Source organism: Oncorhynchus kisutch, linkage group LG25 (assembly GCF_002021735.2).
Source record: "Oncorhynchus kisutch isolate 150728-3 linkage group LG25, Okis_V2, whole genome shotgun sequence".
In the NCBI taxonomy this organism is placed as follows: domain Eukaryota; kingdom Metazoa; phylum Chordata; class Actinopteri; order Salmoniformes; family Salmonidae; genus Oncorhynchus; species Oncorhynchus kisutch.
In genome coordinates, this window is record NC_034198.2 from 16,975,049 (window position 1) to 16,993,666 (window position 18,618).

Here is an 18,618-nt window from a genome sequence, read left to right on the forward strand (position 1 = left end):
ACAATTTTGGGAGCTGCCTCCCCACCTCCATAATAACACTGCAGCAAACACAGTGTAATCTCCTTTATTCCAGACTCTCCCTCCCTGTCTCCCTTTCCTTCTTTCCCTTTCTCCCCTGTCTCCTTCACTCTTTTCCTGTCATCTATTTCCATACATTCTCTCCTGGTCCCTCTCCCCACACACCCCACCTCTCTCTCCTACTCTATGCTTGTCCCTACCCCTGTCCCTTCCTGTCCTCACACGCGCTCTCTTTAAAGTAACGTAGGGGCTCGACCGGATTTACTTTTATTGCATTTTAATACCCTCACATCCCCGTTCCCGTCCCCCTCCTTCTCTTTCCCTCTCCTTCTCACTCTGCTTCTCACTCTCCTTCTCACTCTGCTTCTCACTCTCCTTCTCACTCTCTCCTGCAGAGCTGACTGCTGTGCTGAGCTGTTGTGTATTAGCATGTGATCATTAATTTGTGAAAGGCTCTAAACACTCAGAGAGAGAGAAAGCAAGAGCGAGAGAGAGAGGGGCTAAAACACCGAGCTCTGAGAGCGAGAGAAAGCAAGAGAGAGAGAGAGAGAGAGGGGCTAAACACAGAGCTCTGAGAGAGAAAGAAAGCAAGAGAGAGAGAGAGAGAGGGGGGGGGGACTAAACACAGAGCCCTGAGAGACAGAGAAAGCGAGAGAGAGAGAGAGAGAGAGAGAGAGAGAGAGGCTAAACACAGAGCTCTGAGAGATAGAGAGAGAGAAAGCAAGAGAGAGAGAGAGAGGCTAAACACAGAGCTCTGAGAGAGAGAAAGCAAGAGAGAAATAGGCTAAACACAGAGCTCTGAGAGAGAGAGAGAGAGAGAGAGAGAGAGAAAGCAAGAGAGAACGAGGCTAAACACAGAGCTCTGAGAGAGAGAAAAGGCAAGAGCGAGAGAGAGGCTAAACACAGAGCTATGAGCGAGAGAGAGAGAGAGAGAGAGAGAGAGGCTAAACACAGAACTCTGAGAGAGAGAGAAAGCAAGAGAGAGAGAGAGAGAGAGAGAGAGAGGCTAAACACAGAGCTCTGAGAGAGAGAGAAAGCAAGAGAGAGAGAGAGGCTAAACACAGAGCTCTGAGAGAGAGAGAAAGCAAGAGAGAGAGAGAGGCTAAACACAGAGCTCTGAGAGAGAGAGAAAGCAAGAGAGAGAGAGAGAGAGAGAGAGAGAGAGAGAGAGAGGGGGGGGGGGGGGGGGCTAAACACAGAGCTCTGAGAGAGAGAGAGAGAGAGAGAGGAGAGAGAGAGAGAGAGAGAGAGTGAGAGAGGCTAAACACAGAACTCTGAGAGAGAGAGAAATCAAGAGAGAGAGAGAGAGAGAGAGAAAGAGGCTAAACACAGAGCTCAGAGAGAGAGAAAGCAAGAGAGAGGGGGGCTAAACACAGAGCTCTGAGAGAGAGAGAAAGCAAGAGAGAGAGAGAGAGGGGCTAAACACAAAGCTATGAGAGAGAGAGAAAGCGAGAGAGAGAGAGAGAGAGAGAGAGAGAGAGAGAGAGGCTGAACACAGAGCTCAGAGAGAGAGAAAGCAAGAGAGAGGGGGGCTAAACACAGAGCTCTGAGAGAGAGAGAAAGCGAGAGAGAGAGAGAGAGGCTAAACACGGAACTCTGAGAGAGAGAGAAAGCAAGAGAGAGAGAGAGAGGCTAAACACAGAGCTCTGAGAGAGAGAGAAAGCAAGAGAGAAAGCAAGAGAGAGAGGCTAAACACAGAGCTCTGAAAGAGAGACAGGCTCAGTAGCCAGCTATAGCTGAAACACACACCTATTGAGGGATAGTAGAAAGGGGATCGATGCACTGTACTGTAAAAATAGAAAGACTCAAAACATCATGATTGTGTAATGCAATCTTTACAAGTAGTGCATCTAACCTGATATCTGGTGTTTGGAGGGTGTTTGAATGTAAACCCAGTGTAAGTGTTATGATACACAGTGTTTGAAAACAGAAAAGAAGTACACTGAAACACCTAAAGTGGTTCTTCAATCTGAATATTGGTGTTTGAAAACACTTTTGGGGGGTTTCGGTGCATGTAAAAGGTAGTCCCTCATACAATCAAATGGTTAAGAAATGAAAATGGTTTATAGCCTAAATATTGATTAACAATATAGACCCATGGAGAATAGTTACTTGTTTAACCACTTCAGCAGGTATAGTTAATCACAGTATCCAATCCAGTAATAGTAACTGGTGGTTTTACAGCAAGTATTACAGGGTACTGTATTTGCCTCTACCATTAATAGTCAAATATTTCGGGAATGGGTTGTCTCATCATTTAATGTAATTTTCTGTGACGGTTTTGATATCCGTTCATCATGATCCACTACGCCTCATGGCACAACACGCTGCTTAATACTAATATAGAAGTCTACTTTCTTCAAACATGCATACAACGTTGTGTAAAATAGTTTTTTTTTAAGAATTACCCACAATCCCCTAAAAATAGAGACATGTGTCAAGATAGGAAGTGCAAGGAGATTAAAACCAGACTTCTAATTAGTATAATCACACATTTTCTCTATCTTTGGTTATCCTCATATAAAATTGACTTACATTTTGAAAAACATATTAAGTTAAACACATTTTTTAAATGACATAAATCAGTGAAAATACTCCAGTAGAAGGTATTTAATTCTGCACTAGACAGGATGTGAAACACCATAATAGTGTTGAGAAGCTACAGAGAGAGGAAACGACACCAGAAGAGAAGGTATCTACACTGAACAAAAATATGAACGCAGCATTTAAAGTGTTGGTCCCATGTTTCATTAGATGGAATAAAAGATCCAAGAAATTTCTTACAAGCTTATTTCTCTTATATTTTGTGCACACATTTGCTTAAATCCCTGTTAGTAAGCATTTCTCCTTTGCCAAGATAATCCATCCACCTGATGTGTTGCATTTCAAGAAGTTGATTTTTTATTTTTTATTTTACCTTTATTTTACTAGGCAAGTCAGTTAAGAACAAATTCTTATTTTCAATGACGGCCTAGGAACAGTGAGTTAACTGCCTGTTCAAGGGCAGAACGACAGATTTTGTACCTTGTCAGCTCGAGGATTTGAACTTGCAACCTTTTGGTTACTAGTCCAATGCTCTAACCACTAGGCTACACTGCCGCCCCAGCGTGATCATTACACAGGTTTACCTTGTGCTGGGGACAATGAAAGGCCACTTTAAAATGTGCAGTTGTGTCACACAATGCCACAGATGTCTCAAGTTGAGGGAGTGTGCAATTGGCATGCTGACTTGCAGGAATGTCCAACAGAGCTGTTGCCAGAGAATTCAATGTTAATTTCTCTACCATAAGCCACCTCCAATGTGGTTTTAGAGAATTTGGCAGAACTTCCAACTGGCCTCACAACCGCAGACCACGTGTAACCACGCCAGCCCAGGACCTCCACATCCGGCTTCTTCACCTGCGGAAAAGTCTGAGACCAGCCCTCCCAGGCCCACCCATGCCCATCCATAGATTAGGGTCTCATGAATGTATTTAAATTGACTGATTTCCTTATATGAACTGTAACTCAGTAAAATTGTTTGAATTTGTTGCATGTTGCATTTATATTTTTGTTCAGCACAATTCTGCACTTAGAACTTGAAACACCAAAATAGTGTTTTCTACATTTTCCGGTACTGATCCCAGTCCCTGGAAAAGTGTTGCACAACACTTGATGAAGGGGTTTCACAACACCGTGTCATGTTTCAAAGCATCTAATGATGTGTTTTCATACTCTAGCCAAGTTAAGGTTTTGTCTCCTTTGCTTTCATGGCAGCTCTGTTGCCATCAGTTTTGGGGTCACAAAGCACTTCATATTAACATTGTAGGTTTTGATTTGGATGAGGAAGGTGATGAGGGTGGAGATGATGATGATTGGACTTTAGACAACCGAGTAAAAGTGAAGCTGTGTCTCTTTAAGAGCGGCAAAGCAGGGAGGAGTTCGGGGCTTGTCACTTTGCTGAAATGAAAGTTATCTTGGGAGAAGGAAATCACACATGGTAACAAGCTCTCTTCTACTCTTTGCAAAAAAATAACAACACACATACACAAAGTCTACTTTTCGTCAACTCAACAAGGAATAAACACTCAGGTGAGTAGAGAGAGAGCAATGGAGGCTGCTGATGGGAGGATGGTTTATAATAATGGCTGGAATGGGGTCAATGGAATGGTATCAAACACACGGTTTCCATGTGGTTGATACCATTCCAATGACCCCATTCCAGCCATTATTATGATCCGTCCTCCCTTTAGCAGCCTCCATTGAAAGAGAGAGAGAGATGTATTAACTGTGTGGAATTCAAGCCATATTCTCTGTAGTTCCTGTTTTTTTCACCCGTGCTGTTAAAACTCTGTTAACATATGGACAGTGTCACAAACATATTATCCATAATGGTTTAGCATTCATTTATAAGTCACTACTTCTCCAAACCTTCAAATTAAAAAGATGGATAGGTAAAGTACAGAACAATCTTTTCTTAACTCTTCCTCCTCTGGATAAAATAAAAATGTATTGGAAAATGTTGAAACTGTGAATCAAGATTGTTATCACTACAAAAATCAATACATAGTATTCAGATAATGAATTACTGTATAATGCTGACTTATTCCAGGATGTATTCTTATCATTTGTATTGTGTTACAGAAATGGCGTCCTCCAGCAGTCTCCTGTCTGAAGATCAGTTCCAGTGCTCCATCTGTCGGGATGTGTTCACTGTGCCAGTCTCCACTCCATGTGGACACAACTTCTGCAAGGCTTGTATTAGTGGATACTGGGATACCACTAGCCAGAGCCAGTGTCCACTGTGTAAGCATACTTTCTACATAAGACCAGAGCTAAAGACCAACACGACACTCAGAGATGTCGCAGATCATTTTAAGAGGAAGAGAGTCAGAGATGAATCTCTTCACAGGGCTGGGAAAGGGGTCTGTGACTTCTACATGGAGAACCTGGAGGACAGAATCATGTGTAAGAAACACAACACACTCCTTGAGCTGTTCTGTAGAACTGACCAGATGTGTGTTTGTCAGTTCTGTACTGAGACAGACCACAAGACTCACCACATCGTCCATCTAGAGGAAGAGTGTGGAGAGAGGAAGGCTCAGCTTGGGAAGATGGATGCACAAGTACAGCAGATGATCCAGGAGCGAATGCAAAAGGGTTGGGAGATCAAACATTCAGTAGAGCTCAACAAGAGAGACGCAGAGAGAGAGATAACAGACAGCATGCAGGTCTTCACTGATCTGGTGCGCTCCATTGAGAGAAGCCAGGCTGAGCTCATTGAGGTGGTTGAGGAGAAGCAGGAAGCAGCAGAGAAGCGGGCTGAAGGGTTCATTAAAGAGCTGGAGCAGGAAATTAATGAGCTACTGAGGAGAAGCACTGAGCTGAAGCATCTCTCACACACTGAGGATCACCTTCAACTCCTCCAAAGCTCCCTATCCCTATGTACCCCTCCAAATGCCAAGAACTGGTCTGAGATCAGTATTCACACTGAGCTGATGAATGTGATGAGAGTTTTGAGGAGCTCTGTGTCGGAGCTGGAGGAGAAGACGAGGAAAGCATTTTCTGAGCTTATGGGAAAATGCAATAAAGCAATGGAGAAGTTTCCTGACAAGCTGAAGTTTCCTGACAAGCTGAAATTTCCTGACAAGCTGAAGATTCCTGACAATCTGAAGAGTGTGCAGCAATATGCCGTGGATGTGACTCTGGACCCTGATACAGCAAATCCCTTTCTCGGCCTGTCTGCGGATGGGAAACAAGTGAGTATTGGACAGACATGGAACTTTCGCCCTGAAAACCCAAAGAGGTTTGTTAGTCGATGTATACTGGGAAAGGAGGGCTTCTCCTCGGGGAGATTCTACTATGAGGTGCAGGTGAAGGGGAGGAATTGCTGGGAGTTAGGAGTGGCCAGAGAGTCCATTGATAGGTCCATTGAGAGGACAACCTTCGAGGTTTTGTTAGATTCAGGGCTTCCACTGACCCCTGAGGGTGGATTCTGGACAGTGGGACAGAAATATAAATTTTATGGAAGTACCTATGAGGCCAACACCTCTCCTTCTGTAACCCTCACCTTGGAGACGCCCCAGAAGGTGGGGGTGTTTGTGGATTATGAGGAGGGTCAGGTGTCATTCTACAATGTGGAGACCAAAGCTCATATCTTCTCTTTCACTGGCTGCAACTTCACTGAGAAACTCTATCCATTCTTTGACTGTGGGTTTTATGATAATAACGATCCGGCATTGATCATCTCCACTGTCAGTCATACAGACTGAATTAGGGCACATTAAAGTGACAGGGCACAATACTAAGGCTGGGATTCAATATGTAACCTCGCTATAGTGCGCTTGACATTTAAAGGTCCTTCCCAATGGACTACTCCACGTCTGTAGTTTTTACCATGAATGCGAACTCCATGAACGCGGTAATATTGCCTTTAAAAGCCACATTGTCAAATAGAGCCATCTTATTGAATCCCAGCCTTAATAAATGTTTTTGCCTAATAGTAGCCCTGCCACTCGGTTTGCTAAAGCTGAGGGATGGCCTGGAGAAATGTAACCACTCTCAAATTCATAGATTGACTGACAGTTCATAAGATCACAATTATAGTATTCAACTTATTTTGAAGCTGAGCATTGTTTGTTGACAAATATATTGTTTACAAACAGTGGAGTATTGACATCAGGGCTTGGTCACACTTTATTTGGATAGTCCCACAGATGATCTACAGATGGTTATACTATCAACAAACTATATGTTGAACAGCTTACTAAGGTTACTGTTAAGGTTAGGTTTAGAATGAGGGTTGGGGTTAGGGTTTGGATAAGGGTTAAGGTTAGAGTTAGGGCTAGGGTTGGGATTAGTGGTTAGTTAGTTTAAATGTTGTCCCATCTACTTGGGACTATCCAAATAAAGTGTTGCCTGCAGCTTTTAAAAGCAATGTTCTCAGAGATCACATCTGGTAAACTCTGCGTATGTCGGCTCAATCGGAAGTTGCCTTTATTGCCAACAGATTGTCAACAACCCGTGATCGGATAGAATGCTGGCCCATGAGGGTGATTGTTGAAGTTGGTTGATTTAACTGGTTGAATTATAGGTCCCAATCATGAAATCTACCTTCCAAATTCAACTTCAAGACTAAGACAGACTAGGACAACTCAATCGTTGAATCATCAAAAATCAAGTGTCTACATCTTAATCACAGAGGACATCTCCCCATTATATAATTGAAATATTTGAATTTACAGAGAAGTGGAGGATTTGTTACATATTTTCTGGTGTTATCACATAGTGGCTAATATTTGGAAAAGAGTACAAGAAGGGTTAGTCCCTGTTTTACATGATTTTGTTATCTCGCCACAAACAGAGATATTGGGAGACTTAAGGGACAGATGCAACACTGTATACAATGTTTTGATTCTGCTGTGGGAAGGTTTTCATTTTTAAAACTCTGAAAACTAATATGCTATTGGATTCTTTCAAAAATAACTGTCAAACACTACTAAACTCAGCAAAAAAATAAACTCACTGTCCTCTCACTGTCAACTGCGTTTATTTTCAGCAAACCTAACATATGTTCATACAAATATTTACACAACAAGATTCAACAACTGAGACATAAACTGAACAAGTTCCACAGACATGTGACTAACAGAAATTGAATAATGTGTCCCTGAACGAGGGCGGATGGGTGTCGAAATCAAAAGTAACAGTCAGTATCTGGTGTGGCCACCAGCTGCATTAAGTACTGCAGTGCATCTCCTCCGCATGGACTGCAGCAGATTTGCCAGTTCTTGCTGTGAGATGTTACCCCACTCTTCCACCAAGGCACCTGCAAGTTCCCGGACATTTCTGGGGGAGAATGGCCCTAGGCCTCACCCTCCGATCCAACATGTCCCAGACGTGCTCAATGGGATTGAGATCCGGGCTCTTCGCTGGCCATGGCACTGACATTTCTGTCTTTCAGGAAATCACGCACAGAACGAGCAGTATGGCTGGTGGCATTGTCATGCTAGAGGGTCATGTCAGGATGAGCCTGCAGGAAGGGCACCACATGAGGGAGGAGGATGTCTTCCCTGAAACACACAGCGTTGAGATTGCCTGCAATGACAACATGCTCAGTCTGATGATACTGTGACACACCACCCCAGACCATGAGGGACCCTCCAACTCCAAAAAGCTCCCGCTCCAGAGTGCAGGCCTCGGTGTAATGCTTATTCTTTCGACGATAAACGAGAATCTGACCATCCCCTCTCGAATCTGACCATCACCCCTGTGACAAAACCGTGACTCGTCAGCGAAGAGCACTTTTTGCCAGTCCTGTCTGGTCCAGCGATGGTGGGTTTGTGCCCATAGGCAAGGTTGTTGCCGTTGATGTCTGGTGAGGACCTGCCTTACAACAGGCCTAGAAGCCCTCAGTGCAGCCCCTCTCAGCCTATTGCGGACAGTCTGAGCGCTGACAGAGGGATAGCGCATTCCTCGTGTAACTCGGGCAGTTGTTGTTGCCATCCTGTACCTGTCCCGCAGGCTTGATGTTCGGATGTAACCGTCCTATGCAGGTGTTGTTACACGTGGTCTGCCATTGCGAGGACAATCAGCTGTTCGTCCTGTCTCCCTGTAGCGCTGTCTTAGGCGTCCCACAGTACGGACATTGCAATTTATTGCCCTGGCCACATCTGCAGTCCTCATGCCTCCTTGCAGCATGCCTAAAGCACGTTCACGCAGATGAGCAGGGACCCTGGGCATCTTTGTTTCGTTGTTTTTCAGAGTCAGTAGAAATGCCTCGTTAGTGTCCTAAGTTTTCATAACTGTGACCTTAATTGCCTACCGTCTGTAAGCTGTTAGTGTCTTAATGACCGTTCCACAGGTGCATGTTCATTAATTGTTTATGGTTCATTGAACAAAAAAGGGAAACAGTGTTTAAAACCTTTTACAATGAAGATCTGTGAAGTTATTTGGATTTTTACGAAATATCTTTGAAAGACAGGGTCCTGAAAAGGGGACGTTTCTTTTTTTGCTGAGTTTATAAACTAAAATGATTGACAAATGGGACCAAATGGGACCAAATAATACATCAAGAGGCATCATAGACAAAGGAAAGGTTGCAAGTTAAACATTTTCCTGAAGGCCAGTCATATGGCAATTCTATTTGTTGTTTTTTCTGTTGAGATAATATACACTGCTCAGAAAAATAAAGGGAACACTAAAATAACACATCCTAGATCTGAACGAATGAAATATTCTTATTAAATACTTTTTTCTTTAAATAGTTGAATGTGCTGACAACAAAATCACACAAAAATGATCAATGGAAATCAAATTTATCAACCCATGGAGGTCTGGATTTGGAGTCACACTCAAAATTAAAGTGGAAAACCACACTACAGGCTGATCCAACTTTGATGTAATGTCCTTAAAACAAGTCAAAATGAGGCTCAGTAGTGTGTGTGGCCTCCACGTGCCTGTATGACCTCCCTACAATGCCTGGGCATGCTCCTGATGAGGTGGCAGATGGTCTCCTGAGGGATCTCCTCCCAGACCTGGACTAAAGCATCCGCCAACTCCTGGACAGTCTGTGGTGCAACGTGGCGTTGGTGTATGGAGTGAGACATGATGTCCCAGTCCCAATCCCAATCCCAGATCCCAGATATGCTCAATTGGATTCAGGTCTGGGGAACGGGCGGGCCAGTCCATAGCATCAATGCCTTCCTCTTGCAGGAACTGCTGACACACTCCAGCCACATGAGGTCTAGCATTGTCTTGCATTAGGAGTAACCCAGGGCCAACCGCATCAGCATATGGTCTCACAAGGGGTCTGTGGATCTCATCTCGGTACCTAATGGCAGTCAGGCTACCTCTGGCGAGCACATGGAGGGCTGTGCGGCCCCCCAAAGAAATGCCACCCCACACCATGACTGACCCACCGCCAAACCGGTCATGCTGGAGGATGTTGTAAGCAGCAGAATGTTCTCCACGGCGTCTCCAGACTCTGTCACGTCTGTCACATGTGCTCAGTGTGAACCTGCTTTCATCTGTGAAGAGCACAGGGCGCCAGTGGCGAATTTGCCAATCTTGGTGTTCTCTGGCAAATGCCAAACGTCCTGCACGGTGTTGGGCTGTAAGCACAACCCCGACCTGTGGACGTCGGGCCCTCATAAAACCCTCATGGAGTCTGTTTCTGACCGTTTGAGCAGACTCATGCACATTTGTGGCTGGCTGGAGGTCATTTTGCAGGGCTCTGGCAGTGCTCCTCCTGCTCCTCCTTGCACAAAGGCGGAGGTAGCGGTCCTGCTGCTGGGTTGTTGCCCTCCTACGGCCTCCTCCACGTCTCCTGATGTACTGGCCTGTCTCCTGGTAGAGCCTCCATGCTCTGGACACTACGCTGACAGACACAGCAAACCTTCTTGCCACAGCTGGCATTGATGTGCCATCCTGGATGAGCTGCACTACCTGAGCCACTTGTGTGGGTTGTAGACTCCGTCTCATGCTACCACTAGAGTGAAAGCACCGCCAGCATTCAAAAGTGACCAAAACATCAGCCAGGAAGCATAGGAACTGAGAAGTGGTCTGTGGTCTCCACCTGCAGAACCACTCCTTTACTGGGGGTGTCTTGCTAATTGCCTATAATTTCCACCTGTTGTCTATTCCATTTGCACAACAGCATGTGAAATTTATTGTCAATCAGTGGTGCTTCCTACGTGGACAGTTTGATTTCACAGAAGTGTGATTGACTTGGAGTTACATTGTGTTGTTTAAGTGTTCCCTTTATTTTTTTGAGCAGTGTATTTATTATTGATGTTTTTCTGTATGTTTTTTCTGTTTATGTCCTTTTGTAGTTCGTTAGGGTAATAGCTTTTTTCTGTGTGGGTGTGTTTTGTTGTTAGGGTGTTGGTTTGCTTTCTTTGTCTACCAGACCATGGATAGTGGGTTGAAGGGGTTGGAAGTTCTGGGGGAGGTGTGGAGAGTAATCTGGGGGACCATGAACCTTAAGGTCCCACTTGGGATGGTTATTTGTAAGGAAAGAAAGACCCTCAAAGACCCTTGTAAAACATATTTAATCTTTGTAAAAAAATAAAATAAAGAATTGTTTAGTCCCCCAAACATGGGGGTTGGTGGTGGGCTATTAATGAAATATTATATAATAAAATAATAATTACAGAGAAATCTAAAGTGAGTTTCTCCATCTCCACCTATGAAATAGCAAGACCATGTGGCATAATAAAATAGGTCAACAACTTGCAGATGAAAGCTGTTTAGTACTGAATCCTATGAACAAGAGCTCTTGATATATTCACAGTAATAAAATAAACATATGCTACTTGTTTGTGTCTGCTTGTTTTTCTCCAGGGAAGGGATCCATCTCCCAACATCATCATCCTATCATCCTCACTGATATTACTAATAGTTGTTTCATGTCACAGTGTCTCCCTGAACAATGTTTAAGACAAAACATCTTATGACAATCATACAGATTAGAAGCCAGGCAGCATCCGGCAAATAGGAATTTATTCTACATTTACATTTAGATATACTCTATTTATAAGTATAGAATTATACTTAGAGTACAGTATAATTATACCTATAAATATATATTTCTGCGCAATAGACAGCCAATTCTCAGTTATATCCACTAGAGTATAAAATAGGTCTTTTTTTTTATTTCTTTTTTTACCTTTATTTAACTAGGCAAGTCAGTTAAGAACAAATTCTTATTTTCAATGACGGCCTGGGAACAGTGGGTCAACTGCCTGTTCAGGGGCAGAACGACAGATTTGTACCTTGTCGGCTCGGGGGTTTGAACTCACAACCTTCCGGTTACTAGTCCAACGCTCTAACCACTAGGCTACCCTGCCGCCACGTTGAGGTCAGCTCAACCCATCAACAGCTCTCATAGGTCATGGGGGTCAACTTAACACATGAACAAGCGTTGTGAGTGAAATCTGTTATTCTGTGGGTGATATAATAGTAAGTTTTCAGTCACCATAGCTGTGGAATTTGTAAGCAGTCAGTCAAGATGGTTGAAACCTGCCCTGAGACAGCTAGCTCTCTCTCTCTCTCTTTCTCTCTCCAATTAGCCTAACTAGGACATTATTGTATTGAAGCTGTTGATACCAACCGAACCCATTCTAAATCTTAACTAGCCTTGACAAATTTAGTTAATCTACACTGAGTGTACAAATCATTAAGAACAACTTCCTAATACGGAGTTGCAACCACACCCGAAATCCTCAATTTGTTGGGGCATAGCCTCTACAAGGTGTCACAGTTGTGTCAAGTTGGCTGGATGTCCTTTGGGTGGTGGACCATTCTTGAAAAAAAACAGGAAACTGTTGAGCGTGAAAATCCCAGCAGCTTTGCAGTTCTTGACACAAATCAGTGCGCCTGGCACCTACTACCATACCCCGTTAAAAGGCACTTCAATATTTTGTCTTGCCCATTCAACCCCTGAATGGCACACACACACAATCCATGTCTGAATTGTCTCAAGGCTTAAAAATCCTTATTTAACCTCTCTCCTCCCCTTCGTCTACACTGATTGAAGTGGATTTAACAAGTGACATCAATAAGGGATCATAGCTTTCAACAGGATTCACCTATGCCATGGAAAGAGCATAATGTGCATAATGTTTTGTACACTCATTGCTCTGGCTCTACCTAAATGGACCTGCTGTGTGTCTCTCACTTGGCTGACTTGTTAATTGTTTTCTATGTAGAGTAGCTGAAATCAATTTAGCCAAGGGAGTGATTAACAAAGCATGTCAGGTGAGCTGCTGTATCAGATACAACACCTCCTATTAAGGAGTCCTATACCTCTCTATACCTCTCTGTACCCCTCTATACCTCTCTAACCCTCTCTGTAACTTTTCCGTTCCTCTCTACACCTCTCTGTATCCCTGTTCACTCATGACTGTATGGCCAGGCATGACTCCAACACCATCATTACGTTTGCTGATAACACAACAGTGGTAGGCCTGATCACCGACAATGATGAGACAGCCTATAGGGAGGAGGTCAGAGACCTGACCGTGAGGTGCAAGGACAACAACCTCTCCCTCAGCGTGATCAAGACAAAGGAGATGATCGTGGACTACAGAAAAAGGAGGACCGAGCATGCCCCCATTCTCATCGACGGGGCTGTAGTGGAGCAGGTTGAGAGCTTCAAGTTCCTTGGCGTCCACATCACCAACAAACTAAGCACACCAAGACAGTCGTGAAGAGGGCACGACAAAACCTATTCCTCCTTAAGAGACTGAAAAGATTTGGCATGGGTCAAATCTTTCAGATCCTCAAAAGGTTTTACAGCTGCACCATCCAGAGCATCCGGTTGCATTATTGTCTGGTATGGCGGCTGCTCGGCTTCCGACCGCAAGGCACTACAGAGGGTAGTGCTTACGGCTCAGTACATCATTGGGTTCCTGCCATCCAGGACCCCTATACCAGGCGGTGTTAGAGGAAGGCCCTAAAAATAATCAAAGACTTCAGCCACCCTAGTCATAGACTGTTCTCTCTGCTACTGCACAGCAAGCGGTACCGGAGCGCCAAGTCTAGGTCCAAGAGGCTTCTAAACAGCTTCTACCCCCAAGCCATAAGACTCCTGAACAGCTAATCAAAAGGCAACTCTGACTATTTGCATTGCCGCCTCCAGTCCTACTGTAAATCACCTCATATAATGTACCACAGAACCTCCAGTTCGTCCTCTAACTCAACAACCACATGCAGCTCCACTGGAGACTTGGCGCTATTCCACTGTCTTGTAACAGTGGGAAAGCCTAAAGGGATGTGTGTCATAGGTCTAAAATGGACCCCTCTTGTCTATTCTGCTGTTCTTGTCTTCTTACTTTCATATACCTTGATGTGAATCAACTATACAGATGAACGCAAATTCCTAGTAGCCATCCATTATGGATTTCACCCTTGTTTTTAGATAGACGAGTAAAGGAAGCCACTGGAGACTATTGAGACACACCCATGACTCCTCTCTGGAACAACACTGCCCTCTGTTGGCCTAACCATGTAACAACACAACATGTTCTTGGCATGTATTACATTGTGGATAATAATACATTTCGTCACACAGCTTCAGATCTGTACGGTACACAATTTATAATGACAATCTCGTCCCAGTAAATCCACTGATTAACATTGTAATATCAGATCATCCTCATCTGCATGATAAGATGAAAGAGGAATGCTCAATGTGTGAATACGTTTCTGCCATCTCAAGGCTTCCGCATGGAAGGATACGACACATATGTCAAAGCAGTGAGTGGTCTGTGGAAGTGGGTCAGGCAGCGATCCCCAGTTCATACTCAAATCACACATGAATAAAATATCATGAGGAAATGAATAAATGAGCATCCACTTTTTCACATCGCTGCTGCTTTCCTGGCAGCTCCTTATATTCCTCAATCTTCCCTCTCTTCCCTCTCCCCCTCTCTCTTTCTCTCCCCTCCCTCCCTCGCTCCTTCTTGCCCTGTATACCTACATTTACTACTCGGCATTCCAAACCCTGGCACTGCATGCTCTGCTGAAAGCCGTGGTTGGCTGGTTGGGTTAGAGAGCCAGTGTGAACCATCTTGGGAATAAAACGGGGAGAGAGTAGAGGAGAGGGTAGGAGAGCCGAGCAGGCCTTCCGCCACTTTTTTTTTTAAACCTCTTAAGAATCTGACCCTTTTTTTTTCTTCAATTTTCGCCTAAAATGACATACCCAAATCTAACTGCCTGTAGCTCCGGACCTGAAGCAAGGATATGCATATTCTTGATACCATTTGAAAGGAAACATGTGAACATTTGTGGAAATGTGAAGGGAATGTAGAATAATATAACACATTAGATCTGGTAAAAGATAATACAAAGAAAAAAACGACCTTTTTTTTGTGCCGTCATCTTTGAAAAGCAAGAGAAAGCCATGTAGTATCCCAGGCCAGGCACTATTTAGATTTAGTCCACTAGATGGCAGCAGTGTATGTGCAAATATTCCGACTGATCCAATGAACCATTCATTGCATTTCTGGTCAAAAGTGTGTGTCAAGACTGCCAAAATGTGCCTAATTGGTTTATTAATAACTTTAAGTTAAAATCTGTGCACTCTCCTCAAACAATAGCATGGTATTATTTCACTGTAATAGCTACTGTAAATTGGACAGTGCAGCTAGATTAACAAGAATTTAACCTTTCTGCCAATATCAGATATGTACTGGGAAATTTTCTTACTTACAACCTCATGCTTATTGCATTAGCCTGCGCTAGCTCAACCGTCCCGTAGGGGACCCATAGATCCTGCAGAGGTTTAATAATTGATGAGATAGTCCAATGAGATAAGATCAGAATTCTGTGATACTATTACAAGGACATGAACGGACGTGAATACGAACTACTGTACTCCTGATCTGGCTTTTATTCTTGTCCTGTTACTGTGTGATCATCATCATCCACCTCTTGACAACACTCCTTTGTGATCTCCCAATGTCTTATCACCCTCCTACTGTGTCTACCAGTGGCGATTTTAGCATGCACATTTTGGTGGGGCAAAAGAAAAGTGGGATACATGCCAACAAAGCCACTACAAAACAATACATTAATGGCAATATACCACTACTACACCTGGCTATCAGTAGAGCCTTGTCTGGCAGCAAAACAGTTCATTCAGCCTCATTTACTGCCTTTAAAAAAAACATAGCTGATATGGCTGAAACAAATGTGGTTTCTCATGACAAGATGTACAAACTATGGCATAAAGGGGCGACAAGTGAATAAGAGGAAATCAATTAAGACATTAATAAGTGAGCTAGGACGGACCTAGTCAGTATAACTATTTGTTCAGCACTTTTGAAATGTAGAGCGACAGAATTCAGAACATGGGCCGTTTTTACAGTGTTCTCACTGTACACCAAGTCAGAGCCGTAGGATAAATAAAGGGGTAAAAAAAAAGTAGAATCATGATGACGTCAGTGATCTTCAGATCGGGAACTCGGTCCTCTTTCTAGCAACGTTTTACAATTTCTAGTTGGATGAGAGTTCAAAACATATTTTTTCCAGAGTTCACAGTTATCTGACTTTAATGAGTTCAAGACTTTGCCATTCCAAGTTAACAGTTTTTTTGAATGCGGCACAAAGTAGATTGTCAACTTGATTCATGATGATGACTGCTAGCTAAGAATTTGAAAGTATGATGTTGACATGATCAGTCCAATCCCACCTACTGTAGATATAACGTGATTTGACGTCATTTTATCTGTGGCCAATGACCTTGAGCCTTCTTCGATGAGCACTTCTAATGTAACTCTATGGCAGCACCCAAGGGACTTGAATTTTCGAGCTCCACCCTTAGACTTGGTGGTGAAGTAGTGTCCCCATGAGGGACAGAACACTGAGCCAATCACGGCACAACACTACGTATTTTCTGCTGGCTTGCCCCACCACCACCACAGAAAGCACTGAGCTAGGCTGAAACACCTGCATTTTGGAGCTGCCTTACTCAAGAAAACAAAAAAGAGACCATGTTTGTATGCAGCTTTAGTAACTCAATGATTTTTTTTTTTTTTACATTGTTTGCAAACTGATATGTGACACGTATTAATGCCAAAATAGACACTGCCCCACCTGCACTGAATGGTGGGTCGCCATTATTCTACTATAGTTATATTGTGAATTAGCACCTCTCCTCTTATGTGGTATCCTATAGCTACTGCTCACCTTTTGCCCATACCAAGACCCATGCATGTATTCTGTTGCTTTTCTCCTCTCCCACCTATATCTTATTTACTGAACTCAGGTAGATTGTATTGTATGTTGCAATAAGTATGTAACTCTCGCCTTTGGGAGCTCTGTACTGCTGCTCTCCTTTCCTCTTAAAGGTCCAGTTGTAATGGTCGTCGGTGGAAGAAGGTGAGGACCAAAGTGCAGCGTGGTACTTGTTCATGTTATTTATTTAAACTGAACACTATCAAACAAAGAAACAAAAATTACGACCGAAACAGCTCCGTCAGGTGCAACCCACACTAAACAGAAAAATATTCACCCACAACTCAAGGATGAAAACAGGCTGCCTAAGTATGGTTCTCAATCAGGGACAACAATTGACAGCTGCCTCTGATTGAAAACCATACCAGGCCAAACACAGAAATACCAAATCATGGAAAAAATAACATAGACTGCCCACCCAACTCACGCCCTGACCATACTAAAACAAAGACATCACAAAGGAACTAAAGTCAGAACGTGACACCAGTGAAGCCATTTTTATGTCAATCCGAAATCATTTATGGGACCTTACTGTGATTGTTTTGAATTTAAAAAATAAGCTTCTTTTTTTGTTTTTGACTAAACTCTTTTTTTCTTATCTAGCTGATAGCAGCTGAGGGAAGAGGCTGGTTTTCTCAAGACCTGGTCCTGTAGGGCTGCAGGGTGACTCATAAAATCTTGTTCTCCAATATAAGTGGTTAATACCGTAGGCATCATATCTTAATGGTTACAACGGAAGTGCAAGATAGAGAGAGGAACGAAGAGTACATAAACCCGCCTTTCAGCATTAGAAGTGGCCAAATGACTCAAATGAAGTAGGAGCTCACCTCACCAGATCAGAGCTACGTATAAATAACATTTATGAGACATCTTATCAATCTATCCCCATCTGGCCGACTGTATACCCTACCTCTGCCCTGTGGTACAGACTAAGATAGCAGACAGGAGACAGGAGACAGCAGATAGCGATTGGCACAGGGTCTTGTGGTGTTAGTAGTGGACAGTTAGGGGCCTCTCTGAGTGGCCTAGGGAGCTTGTCAGGGTGGCCTAATGAAGACAAAGCCTGGGGTTGAGAGGGGTTGGTGGGGTTAGAAGAGGGTGGAAGTGGGTGAGGATGGGTGAGGCTAATGTGGCATTAATGGGGACCTCCACTGTCATTGACAAATCACCTCCAGAAGTCCTTGACACACAAACACACACACACACACAACACACACACATGCACAGGCAAACACATACACACACTGTAGTGTACACACTGTAGTGTACACACAGTAGTCACACACACAATGAGAGAACACACATACACAGATCCTCCTACACAGTAGACCCGCCACATGCACCCACTCTAAGCACTTATCAAAATGCCTCTATGTACATACTCAGTTAGAGTAGTAATGAGCGGCATTTGTGGATGTACATATCCTCTCATCAGCATAATATCATCTCTTTTTTATCTCTCCACATCCCATTTAAAAGAAGTGGTCACGTTCCATGGTGGGAAGTGAATGTCAAAATGACACATTGTACCCACATTGCCTAGTTCAGGGGAATGTAGCGTTCCCACAACACGGATGCTTAAAATGCTCTGCATCCAAATGGCACACTATTCCCTATGTAGTGCACTCCTTGCCACCAGGCCCTCTGGTCAAAAGTAGTGCACTACATAGGGAACAGAGTGCTATATGGGACACCACCTGAGTTCCCCTCAGCATGACTATAAAGTGTTAACAGCTCAGTTGAGGACCCTGAACACTTTACTACCACCCCCAAAACAACAATCCTCTGAGACATCAACATATTACTATTTATATGTGTTGCAGTGTACAGCACTCCAGGTAGTCCAACATAGCTTTATTATTGGATGTGTAAAGTGGTGTT

At 43.6% G+C, this 18,618-nt stretch overlaps 1 protein-coding gene across 1 annotated transcript; it reads left to right on the plus strand.

Moving 5' to 3' along the window:
* The first annotated feature begins 3,974 nt into the window (after positions 1–3,974).
* Positions 3,975–7,465, plus strand: LOC109869917 (E3 ubiquitin-protein ligase TRIM39-like). The gene is made up of 2 exons (XM_020460227.2): positions 3,975–4,089; positions 4,642–7,465. Exon 2 carries the CDS (start codon positions 4,644–4,646, stop codon positions 6,267–6,269), a length of 1,626 nt encoding a protein of 541 aa, XP_020315816.1. The 5' UTR covers positions 3,975–4,089; positions 4,642–4,643; the 3' UTR covers positions 6,270–7,465.
* The last annotated feature ends 11,153 nt before the right edge of the window (positions 7,466–18,618 follow it).